The following is a 13,179-nucleotide window of genomic DNA, read 5'->3' on the forward strand; positions in this document are numbered from 1 at the left end:
CTTTGCCTAACTGAACCTCCAAAGGTAGCCCTCCTCCTCCAGCTGACAGCAGCAGTGGGCACGGGGCAAAGCGGGCTGCCCAGCAGCAGCAGCCCGCGGGAAGGGTCCAGCTCAGCTGCGCCGGCGGCGGCGGAGGACACGACAGCGGCGGCGGCTGAGGCTCTCCCGGGGCCGGCGAAGTGGGCTTGCCCGGCGGAAGCAGGCCACCCTCTTCTTCCTCAACAACATCTCCTTGGACGGATGGCCGCCGCCGCTGGGCAAGCCTGCTTCGCCGGCCCCAGGAGAGCCTCATCCGCCGCCGCTGCCACATCCTCCTCCGCCGCCGGAGCCTCCCCTGGAGGAAGAGGCAGGGCGGGAATCGGCGGCGGCCCCGCTCGGCCCACCCACGGGCTTCCTGCTGCCCCCCGCGGCTGAGCTGGACCCTTCCCGCAGGCTGCTGCTGCTGGGCTTTGCCCCGTGCCCGCTGTCGCTGTGAGCTAGAGGAGGAGGGCTACCTTTGGAGGTACAGAGGCAAAGAACGAAGCATGTAGAATGCCCTTCTGTCACCGCGCTGTTGTCGCGGCGGTAGGGTCGTGTTTTTCTTAGCGCTTCGGAGGCCGCGGTTTTGCCTCCGCACTTATGTCGGCGCGGATAAGGGCTTCGCGGTTTTGTGGTGGAACCCTCTTCCCTTCCCTTCCTTCAGACTCTAAACTCTTTCTCTGTCTTATGCTCCTCCCTCCCTTCCTCCCTTCCTCTTGTCTATTTCTCCTTCCTTCCTTCCTCCCCCCTTTCTCTTCCTTTTTCCCTTCCATTTTTTCACTCACAATCTTTCTCTGCATTTTTCTCCTTCCACTCTTACTTCTTTCCTTCCCTCCTTCTTCCTTCTTCCTCTTTCGGGCACCTGCAGGAGGTTCATCCCTGGACTGAGGTCAGAACTGGCTTAGGAAATGGGGGGGGCACCTCCCAGGGAGGCGAAGAATAGAACCTGTGTAACCAGTAGCCAACAAGAGTTTTTCAAAAACAAAGAATTTCATTCTTTGACAAATAGACTAAATTAGGAGACCAGAGAAATACGGTGGACATTGTATCCTTAGACTTCAGGAAGGCATTTGACAAAGTAGACCACAACCTGCTTCTTGGTTAGCTAGGAAAAAGGGGGACAGAAGCATCACCCCAAGAGGGATTCCTAACTGGCTGACAAACCCTACCCAATGAGGAGCCCTTAATGGGTCTGCATCTACCTGGAGGGAAGTGAGCAGTGGGGCACCCCAAGGTTCCGTCTTGTGGGCAGCATCCATGGGTTTTGCTGGGGTCCTTCAGCTGTTGATGGGGGCGGTGCTGTTGGGGATCCCTGGAAGAGGAGGGGGGAAGGAGACTCCTGGTAAGGAGGGGGCTGGGAGGGACCCAGGGATGCTGGGGAGCAGAGTGGGGGGGGGGGGAGAAAGGAGCTGGGAGCCCCCCAGGAGAAACTTTGGGAAAGGGGTTGGAGGGCAAGAGAAGTGGGAGCTTCAAGGCCCAAATCCCTTTGAAGCCCCCAAAGCTTCTTCCGTTAAAAGAGGAAGGAGACGGAAAGCGAAAGAGGGAAACTGAGGCATTTTCAGACCTGAATCCACAAATGCCACCAAAACTCCGTATAAGAAAAAGAATTTTGGCAGCTTCGTAAAATTCACTTTTTCCTCTGAATCTCAAACTTGAGGCTTTGAAAGTCAAGCAAGAGGGGAGCTTGAAGCCCTTTTGGGGAGCCCCTTAATTTGGGGAGGGGACCAAGGACCCCCCACTCCATAATCCCCCATTCCTCAATCAGGACCTGGAGGGCGGGGGGGGGGAGGGGAGGCTTTGAGAGAAGGGCCTCGGAAATTAACTCCCCCAAACTCCCCCTTTTGTGAAGGGGGAGGGAGACCCTCCCTTTGAGGTGGTCTTAGAATATTCTGGGGAGGGAAAAGGGGTCTTGGGCTGAATAACCAACTCGAGTTTCTTCTCTGCGCCGAACTAAGTCTTCTATCGGGTGAAGTCGAGGGAGGCTCTGCCCGGAGACCGATGACGCTGCAGAAGGGAGAATTCTCATTGGTCCTCCTGCTCCTTCTGGACACTCCCAAGGCCGAAGTCCGAGGGAAACTCCTCCTCCCCCCAATCCAGACCCTCCGATTCCGCCTGTGGGGCTGGAGGCATCGGCGTCTTTCTCCTCTATCTTTGTCGGCGCTTGTGGGGCGGCATCCATGGCTTTTGCTGGGCTCCCCCTGATGCTGCTGGTGGGGGCGCTGGCCCGGATCCCCGGAAGCGAAGGGGGGAAGGAGACCCCCGGTAAGGAGGGGGCTGGGCGGGGGAGGAGGGGGTTGGGGTGTGGAGGAGGTTGGGAAAGACCCCCGGAGGGGGAAGGAAACTGCTGGGTCTCCAGAGCCTCCAACAGCCTCGATCTCTGCGTGGTCTCCCCCCCCTTCCTCCCCAATTCCCCCCCCCCCGGAAGACAGAGAGGGACCCCTCCTCCCGTTCTCCGATGGTAGCCGAGGTGGGGGTCGCAGCCAGGCCCCTCTCTCGGTAGTCCTCCCCCCCAAGTGCCTGGGTGGGAGTGGGCTGCCTGGAAAGAGGAAGGGAAGGGAAAGCGAAAGCGAAAGAGGGAAAGTGAGGCATTTTCAGCCCTGAATCCCCAGAAGGAAAAAGATCCATTTGAGCAAAAGGATTTTGGCTTCTTCAGAAACTTCACTTTTTCTTCTGAACCTCAAATTTGAGGCTTTAGAGGCCAGGCAAGAGGGGAGCCCCTGAATTTGGAGAGGAGATCAAGGACCCCCCACCCCCCATAATCCCCCATGGCTCCATAGGGACCTGGAGGGGGAGGGGGAAATGAGAGAAGGGGATTTGGAGGCTCTGAGTCGGTCCTCTCAATTGGCTCTCAAAAACTTCCCTTTGTGAAGGGGGCTGGAGACCCTCCCTTTGAGAGGCTCTTGGGGGAGGGTGCATGGGGTCTTTTGGGGGAGGGGGGTACGAAACAGGTGTGATCCCCGAGGATCCCCCCAAGGGAGGGAGTTGGGCTGAAGATTAGAGGGAAAGAGGGAAAGTTGGGGCGACCCAGGGAAGGTGGGGGTTGTAGGGCTGGGAGACCCCAGGAGTCTCAGTCTAGATGTCCTCATGGTGCCCCCTCCCCATGTTCCCCTCCCCCCAAAGGAAGAGAGAGGGTGGGAGATATGGATATTACCTTCCCTCCAGCCCTCCCCCCATCATTCCTCCCCCTTTAGATCCAACGTTCCCTGCTCCACCAGCTGAGCTTCTGCCTGCCTTTCCCCCCCTGGGAGGATTGGGGGGGTCCACCAGGAGGCTCCTCCCACCCCTCCCCTCCTCCTTTCCTTCCCCCCCCAGACACCCTCCCTCCCAGTAAATCTGCTCCCCTCTGGGGCTGAGAGAGACCCCTTCCCTCCTCCAGGGGGCGTCCTACGCCTCTCTTTTCCGGAAGGTGCCCCGCCCCCTCCCTTCCCGAGTGGATCCCCCCCCTTTGGTAGTGGCTGGGAACGATGGGCCCTGGAGTCCCTCCTGACAGTTTTCCTCCTCCTCCCCCTCGCAGCCCATTTCCTGGTGCAGTCGAAGCAGGAGTGCCGCTTCCTCAACGGGACGCAGCGGGTGAGGCTCCTGGACAGGCAGATCTACGACCGGCAGGAATACGCCCGCTTCGACAGCGACCTCGGGAAGTACGTGGCCCTCACGGAGTTTGGGAAGGTGGATGTGGACAAGTGGAACAGCGATAAGCAGGGCCTGCAGTACTGGAAAGCCGGAGTGGATTTCTTCTGCCGGAACAACTACGAGGGTCTCCAGAGGAATTCTGTGGTTGGCCAGAGAGGTGAGTCCGAGGGGAGGGGGGAGTTTGGGGAAAGGGGAGAGTTGTGGGGGGGGTTGGGAGGGGGAGGAGGGGGAGTTTGGGGAGAGGAGATGCGGGGACACCCCCTTTTCCTTCCCTTCCCTTGACGGAGATTCTCCCGGGTGAAGTTTCCTTCTTTAGTTCTCCTCCTCCTCCCTCCAATTCTCCCTCTGAGCCTCATTCCCACAACTCCCCCTTTTCCCCCCAAATCCTCCCCTGCCCGGAATCTGGGACCCCCTGGATCCCCCTCCCAAGAGATCGAACCTCTTCACCCACCAACTTTTAGAGCTCAGGAAATAAGTAGGTAAGTAAGTAAAATAAACAAATACATGAAATTAAATCAACACATTAAAATTAAATAAATAAAAATTAAAAAAATAAAACTTAATAAAATAAATAAAGTATATACACAAATAATAAAAAATACATTAATAATAAAAAATGCATAAATAATAAAATAAATACATAATAAAATTTATACATAAATAGGATAATAAACAAATAATAAACTAAATAAATTAGTAATGAATGAATGAAATCAGAGGTTTCTCCCCCATCAGAGGGGAAAAACCAGCCCCATCCTAAGAGAGAAAGGCCTTTGACGGGGAGATCCTGGGCTTTTCCTCTTTCCCTCAATTATTCCATATTTCAGGGGAACCGAAAGAGATTTTCTTCTCCACAGATTCCGTCTCATTCTCACTCCTCAATTCTTCCCAGCAAAGCTAGGAGGAGGATCACATCCATGTAAGAGGATCTCAGAATTAGGAAATGAATGCATAATATTCTCTCAAATTTGAGAGATTGTTTGAAATAGCTTTCACCACCAAAGAGGATGTTTTCCTGGAGATAATAATCCCCTGATTGATAATATTCAACATTTAATTATTTCCTACTATCAATTCAACATTCTTGTCATCTGGCACGTTTGAAATAATTCTCATTCCAGCAATATTTACATTGGAAATTTCCTCACTTCTACTAATTTATCTAATGATTTTTTATAACTCCTGAAAGTGCCTTTGTTCCGTTTCTTTTAATAAATATTCCGTGCATTTAGAGCAAATTGTTGTTCCGGCTGCAGTTCAGGAGACCTGAAATCACTGGATGTTTCTTGAGTCTCTTTGGGGGAATTTTCTCTTCCTTTTTCTTTGACTTCTGAGCTGACTTTTCTCTCCTGAGAGATCCGGGCGTCTCCTTCCCCTGAGGGGCCAAAGCTTTTCTCTGGCCACCAAGAGAGGCTCTCAACAAAGACATAAATTTAATTTATGCAGACCCAAAGGGAAGAATATTAATGATAGAGATATGGATAAATGAAAAATCTATATTACTGGTAGCAATATACGCCCCAAACGAAAATCAGAACGACTTTTATAAAAAATTACATGAAAAAATTAGAGAAATTGGAGTGAGGAATATCTGCATAATAAGAGATTAAAATGCCATAGTAGACAGTAAAAAAGATTACATAAGTGACAAAAAAACTAAAAATAAACAAAAAAGTATTACCAACAACCTGTTTTGAGATGATGGAGGAATTAAACTTGATAGATATTTGGAAAAAATGGAACCAAAAGAAAAACAATTTACTTTTTATTCCAACCCACACCAATCTTGGTCACGGATTGACATGGCATGGATGAATGGAGAAATTGGGGCAGAAATACATACAAATGAAATATTATCAAATACTTGGGCAGATCACAACCGCAGTAAAATAATCTGGAAAGGGGGAAAAAAGACTAGGCGAAGATGGATGTTAAATCTGCAAATATTAAAAGAAAAAGAATTTATTCAAAAATGTAGAAACAAATTGGGGTTATTCCTTAAGGAGAACACAAAAGAACAGACGTCTATACAAAAGTTATGGGACACCATGAAACCTTATTCCCGTGGAATTATTATAGCATAATAAAAGAAATAAAGAAAAATGGGCACAACAGAAGATATTAGAGAAGGAAATCAAAAATTTAGAAATAAAATTTCAAAATAAGCCACAAAGTGACAAAATTAGAAAGGATTGGATTAATTAGCAAAACATAAATTAAATATATTAGACCAGGAAGAAATGGTGAAGGGCCTAAAACTAACGAAACAAAACTTCTTTGCGCAAGCAAATAAACCGGGGAGGTGGCTGTCATAGAGATTGAGGAAAGAAAGAGAAAAAGAAAGATTAATATATCAACTTCAAGAGGAAACTGGTGAACTACAACATACAATGGAAGGGAAGAAAAAGATTGCATACAAGTACTTTGAGAAACTGTATAAAGGGGAATAAGTAGATGGAAAACAAATAAAAGGATATTTAAATGGAGAAGAAACCCCGACAATAGCAGAAGATATGAAAGAAATGTTGTCAAAAAAAAAAAAAGAAACTAGAATTGAAACAGGCGATTCAGAAACAGAAAAATAATGAAACGCCAGGCCCAGATGGATTCCCAGCAGAATGGTACAAAATAACAGATGAATTGAAGGAATCGATAGAACCTTTGATGCTGGAGATGTATAATGAGGCACTGATGAAAGCAAAAATACCAGACTCATGGAGGGAAGCACATATTACATTAATATTAAAAGAAGGTGCAGATAAAAAACAGATTCAAAACTATAGGCCAATCTCGTTGTTGATTGCCGTCTATAAAGTATTCACAACATTAATAGCGGAGAGATTGAAAAAACTATTAAATGGCTATATACATCCAGACCAAAATGGATTTCTCCCAACAAGACAAATCAGGAATAACACTAGAATAATAGCAAATATTTTAGGGTACAATGAGGCGCATCCAGAGAAACAAGTGGCATTCGTCTTTCTGGATGCACAGAAGGCATTTGACAATTTAAATTGGGAATTCATGATACAACAAATTAAGAATATGAAATTAGGGAACCAATTTGAAAGATTAATAGGGACAATATACTCCACCCAAAAGGCAAATATATTATTAAATGGGGAAAGTACAGAGACCTTTAAAATAATGAAAGGAGTAAGGCAGGGATGCCCACTATCACCTCTGCTCTTCATCCTGACGCTTGAAAGTCTTTCAATGAGAATTAGACAAAATTCTGAGATAAGAGGAACTAAAATTTAAAAAGAGGAATATAAAATCCAGGCCTTTGCAGACGATTTGGTATTCATTATAGAAGACCCACTAGAAACAGGAAACAGCTTAATGCGAGAACTAGGAAAATATGGAGATGTAGCAGGGTTAAAGATTAATAGAGAAAAGACTAAAATGATGACTAAAATTTTGAAGGAAGAACAAAATAAAGAATTAGAAAGAATAATAGGACAAGTGACAAAGAAAGTTAAATATCTTGGAATATGGCTAACTGCAAAGTGCTCAACTATAAATTATACAAAATTAGTGCAACAAATAAAAAAAGATCTAGAACTATGGGGGAAACTACAACTAACGTTATTAGGGAAAATAGCAGCGATAAAAATGAATGTATTACCCAGACTATTATACCTATTTCAAACAATCCCCATAAAATTAGGATTTTTTTTTTTTACTGAATTGAATAAGATTATATTAAAATTTATATGGCAAGGGAAGAAAGACAGGATAAAGTTGAAAGCTCTACAGGATGACAGAAGCAGAGGTGGTATAGGACTCCCGGACTGGGAGCTTTATTACAAAACAGCAGCACTAACATGGATCAGGGACTGGATAAATTTAAAAAATAAAAGAATACTAACATTAGAGGGCCACGATTTGCAAACGGGATGGCATTTTTTCCTATGGGAAGAGGGTAAAAAGAAACAAAAATACTTTCACAGACACTATATTAGAGATGCACTGATACAGGTCTGGAATAAAATTAGAGGAAAACATTACATGAAAATACTTTCCACTATGGAAGCCATGACACATCCCAATACACGAGATCTATCGAAAATGGTTAGATGCAGTGAAATTTTAGGCAGCCAAGGGAATTTGAAAACAAATCCAGAATTAAAGGAGCAGAATATAAATATAGATTGGTGGCCATATCTCCAACAACAGTCGAGATACAAAAAAGACGTTAAAGAATATGGAATATACACAGAATTACAACAAATAGATAAAATTTTAATTGGCCGGGAAAATAAATTCATAACGAAAATTTACAATTATTTATTAGAAGTAACATTAGAAGAAGAAAAAGTTAAAGGTTGCATGATAGCGTGGGCCAAAAACTTTGGTTACAACATAGATCTAGTGGATTGGAAAAGAATTTGGAACACAAATTATAAACTGACACGATCAGCAGCACTTAAAGAAAATATATACAAAATGTTTTATCGTTGGCATTTATCACCAACAAGATTGGCTAAAATGTACCCAAACATGCAGCCGACCTGCTGGAAGTGTAAAAAAGTACAAGGGGCCTATTATCACATATGGGGGACCTGCCCGGAAACACAAAAATATTGGACCAAAATTTGGAAATGGGTGCAAGAAATTACAGGAGAACAGATAAAATACAAACCCGAAATCTTCCTACTGGGAATAATCAAAGGGAAATATAGAAAGAAAATTAAGTACATATTAACACATCTGCTAACTACAGCTAGAATAGGATTTGCCCAATGCTGGAAACAAAATAATTCCCCCTCGGACGAATTAGTGATAAAAAAAACTTTGGATTGTGCAGAGATGGACAAATTAACAGTGAAATTAAAAGATAAAGAAGAGTCGGAATATTATGAAATTTGGAACAATTGGTACAAATGGCTGCAAAATAGGAGCAAAATTAATTAAGCCAAAAAACAATATATATAAATATATATAGAACTGTGTATAAAGTGTGTAAATATAGAAGCGAACTATTATATACATGTACAGGTATGATGAGATAACAATGTTGATGTAAAGCTTGTAAGGTCTTGTAGAAGGGAATAAATAATAAGAAAATCTGTCACAATAAATAAATAAATATTCCGTGCATTTAGAGCAAATTGTTGTTCCGGCTGCAGTTCAGGAGACCTGAAATCACTGGATGTTTCTTGAGTCTCTTTGGGGGAATTTTCACTTCCTTTTTCTTTGGCTTCTGAGCTGATTTTCCTCTCCGGAGAGATCCGGGCGTCTCCTTCCCCCGAGGGGCCAAAGCTTTTCTCTGGCCACCAAGAGAGGCTCTCAGCCTTTCCTGGACTCTCCCCAAAATTAACTGAGCCTCGATTTCTCTGGGAAAAATCCCATCTGAGTCTTATGCTTGTTGTTCAATGAACCCCAACAAAGGAGCATCTCACCAATTGCAATACTTGAACCCCAAACCTTCCAAAATTAGCATCGATTCTATGGGTGGTTCATCAGAAAGACAAAGGTAACTCTGGGTCACATTTTTCACGGAATTCGGCATTAAAGTTGAAAATAAAGCTTGAATATCACAGTGTGAGGCAGACAAAATATATTCTGTGTTCCTGCTGTTTTAAACTGAGAGGTCTCCAAATGTGGATTGAATTAAATTCCTGGATGGACAGAAGGAGAAAGTGGTGTCTCGGAGGAGGGTGGGGGTATTTAAAAATAAAAAAAATGGGACTTCTGTTGGGTGTGCGGAGGAAATGATAGGTAGTGATGATCCCTGCGACCTGGAACAGCTGATAGGTGGAATTTCGGGAGTTTTTTAAGGAGAGATTGGACAGCCTCTTGGCTGAAATATTACAGGGTTTCCTGCCTGAGCAGGGGGTTGGACTAGAAGACCTCCAAGGCCCCTTCCGACTCTGTTATTCTGTTATTCTGCTGTGGGATTTCCCTACTTTGACGATTCTTCCCTTTTGATGAGATCACCTGATCCCAACCAGGAAGGATTTAGGTTTCCCCATTTTTCAGGATCCCTTTTCATCTCTTCCTGCAATTTGCTTTGGAAGATGACTCCAAACACCGTCCCAGAGGTCTTTTCTCAAAAGGCAACTGGACTTTGTTTTTCCTTCAAGACATTTTGCTTCTCATCCAAGAAGCTTCGATTTGGGCCCTCGGAACTGAAGAAACTTCTCGGATGAGAAGCGAAATGTCTTTGGGGGGGGAAAATCTCCTTTGGGACAACCAAGACCTGGATTGACTGAGAATCTGCACAGAAACTCAAAACACGGAATATTTTTAAGAGAGAAAAGGAGTCTTGAACTAACCAACTTGGTCTTCTGTTCTGGGCCCTCCTGTGTCTCTCATATGCCTCCTTCCCCTCCTTCCCTCCAGCCAAGCCCACCGTCACCATCTCCCCCACCAAGATGGAACCCGATTCCCCCAACATCATCCTCCTCTGCATTGCGACGGGCTTTTACCCCGTGGAGATTGAGATCCAGTGGCTGAAGAACGGACAACCGGAGAAGGAGGGCGTGGCCTATGGGGAGGAGCTCCAGAACGGAGACTGGACCTACCAGCTCATGGTGATGCTGGAGACCCAGCCCCAGCGGGGGGACGTCTACACTTGCAAGGTGGAGCACGCCAGCCTGGAGGCCCCCATCACTGTCCAATGGGGTAAGCCCCTCCCGTCCTGCTTTGGGGACCCCATCCTACCCTGAGAAGGGGGAGAGGCCCTCCCTATCTTGGGAGAGTCAGAATGGACCCTCCTCCTGGGGAAAGGTGGGCCTGATCCTCCTGCTCAGGTGAGGCTCCTTCTCCTTCCCCAGAGCCCCGTACCTCCAGCTCTGCCAAGAGCAAACTCTGGACGGGGATAATGGGAGCTGTGATAGGAGTGGCCTTCTTTTCGGTGGGGCTCTTTTCTTACCTGAGGGCCAAGAAAGGTGAGTCTGGGGGAGGGAGGAGAGGTTGTGGGGATGGGACCATCTAGGGGAGGCCTCTCATCAAGCTCAGCAGGTGGCCAAGAGGGTCTCCTTGAGAAATATTTTTGTCAGCTTCTCTTGTTTGAGGGGCTATTAAGGGAAGATCATGCAACCTACTATGGGCTATCGAAGGGCAGGGGACCCCCTGAGTCCTCCAGATCCATGAAGGGTCCTGATTGGGTCTTTTTCTCCTTCCAGCAATTCCCATCCAACCTCCTGCAGGTGAGTTTCTCCTCTTCCTCCCTCAACTGAAGTCCTGTGGATACAGCAAAGTTAGGAAATTTGGGGCAGCTTTTACTTACACAGATCTGAAAAAGTATTGCAATCAAAAAGGAAAGCTAAAATCTTTCCATGTTTTGGGGAATTGCAAAAGGGAAGGGAAGGAGGGGCCATTCCTTCCCATTCCTCCCTCAAGGAGGAAGGACCCCAAGGTTTACATTCCCACATGCATTTTGTAAGCAACCCACCCATTCAGTTAGGCTCACTGTGGAAGGGGGTTCCTGAGGGTATTCAGGCAGGGGGACAAATTCCACCCCTGTGGCTATTTTAAAAGGGGTGAGTCCAATGCTACTATGCACTGTGGTGTTGAAGGCCACTTCAGCAAATGGCAAGAGATGTTCCCACCTAAATTGCTGGTAATTAACGTAGGATCTCAGGTATTGTTCTATCACTGCATTAGCTCGTCCCGCAGCTCCATTGGTGGTTGGATGGAAGGTGGAGCTGAGCCCTTGAGATAACCCTATCAACTTAATGAACTCCCTCCTAAACTTCGCCCTGAACTGGACTGCCCTCCCCCATCCGAGATGATCCTTCTTGGCCCCCATTCAGACTCATCTGGGTTCATTAGTTGGAGCTGGAACAGGCTCCTCTTCCTGACCCCCCTTCTCCTTGTGAGAATTCACACAATTTCTGGCCAAGTGACCCATCGCTCCACCTTTTCCTGCCACCCCCTTTGTAGCCCCATCTTCTTTCTTCATATGGAAGGTCTGCAGGGAGGGGGGAGGGGGGTGTTCTCTTAATTAACCTTCTAATTAAGTCAGGGAGAATTCCAAAATCCCCTGGAGATGAAATGGGGAGGAATCCCTCATCCATCCCAGCCTTTTCGTTCCTGCAATGGGCACATTCTCCTTCTATCTGTCCCTGCCCATCAACCACCCCCCTGCAGTGTGGGGTCTGCCTTTGGGGTTGGGGGACTAAAAGGGAAGATAAATATGATTTTTACACTAAACGTTTCTCTTTATATTCTAATTTTCTTCCCCATCTCTTTTTCTACAGCACTCATGAATTAATCCTGTTCTCTGATGCAAAAGGAAATGATTTCTTTAGTAGCTGATATGTCAGCCTCTGCTTTGCTGCTGCTTCGGCTGCCATTGAAACGGGGAGGGGGGGCATGGTATTTGGGAGGGGTTACTAATTGTGCTGGAGGAAGATTCTGGAGTTCTGCTGCCTGTCGGACTGCGCATGCGGAGGAGGTTTCCCGCCAAGGCCAACGGCACCGACATTCCATCTTGGTGATGCCTTTCGAAGTTATCTCACACCTGACAATTGGGAGAATTATGATTGGACTGTAACTGGGATGCCAAGGGGTGGGGAATGGGTTATTTTATATATCATTTGCTTTCGCGCCTAAATAATCAGTCTTCGCTTTGCTACGCTTCTGATCATTTATAATTAGTAAAAGTACACTTCATTTCTATCAATGGAGTCTTGTGGTTTTCTTTCTTAATTACTCAATGAAGGAGTGCTGATATGATGATTCTTTGTTCTGTTTGCAACCTCTGAGAAATGGAGGCTGAAGTGGCAGGTTGGGGAGAGGAGAAGAATTTCAACCTGGACCTTCTGCTGCTGAGACTCCCCCCAGGCTTCCTTTGAGGGCCTCCCTTTCTTGGGAGGGAGGCTTGCAGACAATCTAGATTGCCCCCAGGAATGCTGGGTGAACCTGTCCCTCCAGCCCCCTCATCTCTCCTAGCTTTGAACCCACAGCAGCTTCATCTACATTATTCTTACTATTAATCACTTCCCTTCCCTTCGCTTTGCTATAAAGAAATAAACTTCTGATGTAAGAAAAACCTGGAATTCTTCCTTCCTTCCTCTTCTTCCTCTTTCCTGCCCCCACAGGAGGCTCCTCCCTCCGCTGCCTCTGGGTCGACCATCCTGGCTGCTTCGGGTCAGAAGCCAGAACTGGTTTGGGTGGGCATATCCAGGGAGGGGAAGGTACTGGACTCCTTCCTGCTTGGAGGCCTCCCTTCCCCACAAGCCCCCTCTTGAGGAGCAGAATGCCAGCAGACACAGTCGTCTCCAAGCACTTTTGGGGAGCCATTGGTGGCAATTTCCCCCTACACTCACCCAGCCATTTCAGCCAATTTCTCTCCTTCACAACCGGAGGCTCCTCCCCCATTTTGGCACCCAAAGCCTCCCTCCCTCTTTGGGGCTGAGAGTCTAATGGTATGGGGTCTCCTGCTTGATGGTACAGATGGTGATGTGTCTCCCCTACTCGAGCAGGGGGTTGATCTAGATGACCTCTGAGAAATCCACCTGAAGCCATTCCTGGTGTAAAAGACATTTGCCACGGAGGGGAAGATCAGCCCTGTGG

At 46.7% G+C, this 13,179-nt stretch overlaps 1 protein-coding gene across 2 annotated transcripts; it reads left to right on the top strand.

Annotated features, from left to right (window-relative positions):
• The first annotated feature begins 2,111 nt into the window (after positions 1-2,111).
• On the top strand, positions 2,112-11,995 carry LOC116523587 (H-2 class II histocompatibility antigen, E-S beta chain-like). Of its 2 annotated transcripts, XM_032238700.1 has the most exons (6): positions 2,112-2,280; positions 3,533-3,805; positions 10,000-10,281; positions 10,434-10,547; positions 10,785-10,808; positions 11,862-11,995. In XM_032238700.1, the coding sequence occupies exons 1-6, from the start codon at positions 2,196-2,198 to the stop codon at positions 11,873-11,875; spliced, it is 792 nt and encodes a 263-aa protein (XP_032094591.1). In that variant the 5' UTR covers positions 2,112-2,195; the 3' UTR covers positions 11,876-11,995. The 2 variants fall into 2 exon arrangements, with proteins under 2 accessions (XP_032094591.1, XP_032094592.1); XM_032238701.1 differs by lacking the exon at positions 10,785-10,808.
• Positions 11,996-13,179: the final 1,184 nt, after the last annotated feature.

This window comes from Thamnophis elegans, unplaced genomic scaffold (genome assembly GCF_009769535.1).
Source record: "Thamnophis elegans isolate rThaEle1 unplaced genomic scaffold, rThaEle1.pri scaffold_59_arrow_ctg1, whole genome shotgun sequence".
Classification (NCBI taxonomy): Eukaryota; Metazoa; Chordata; class Lepidosauria; order Squamata; family Colubridae; genus Thamnophis; species Thamnophis elegans.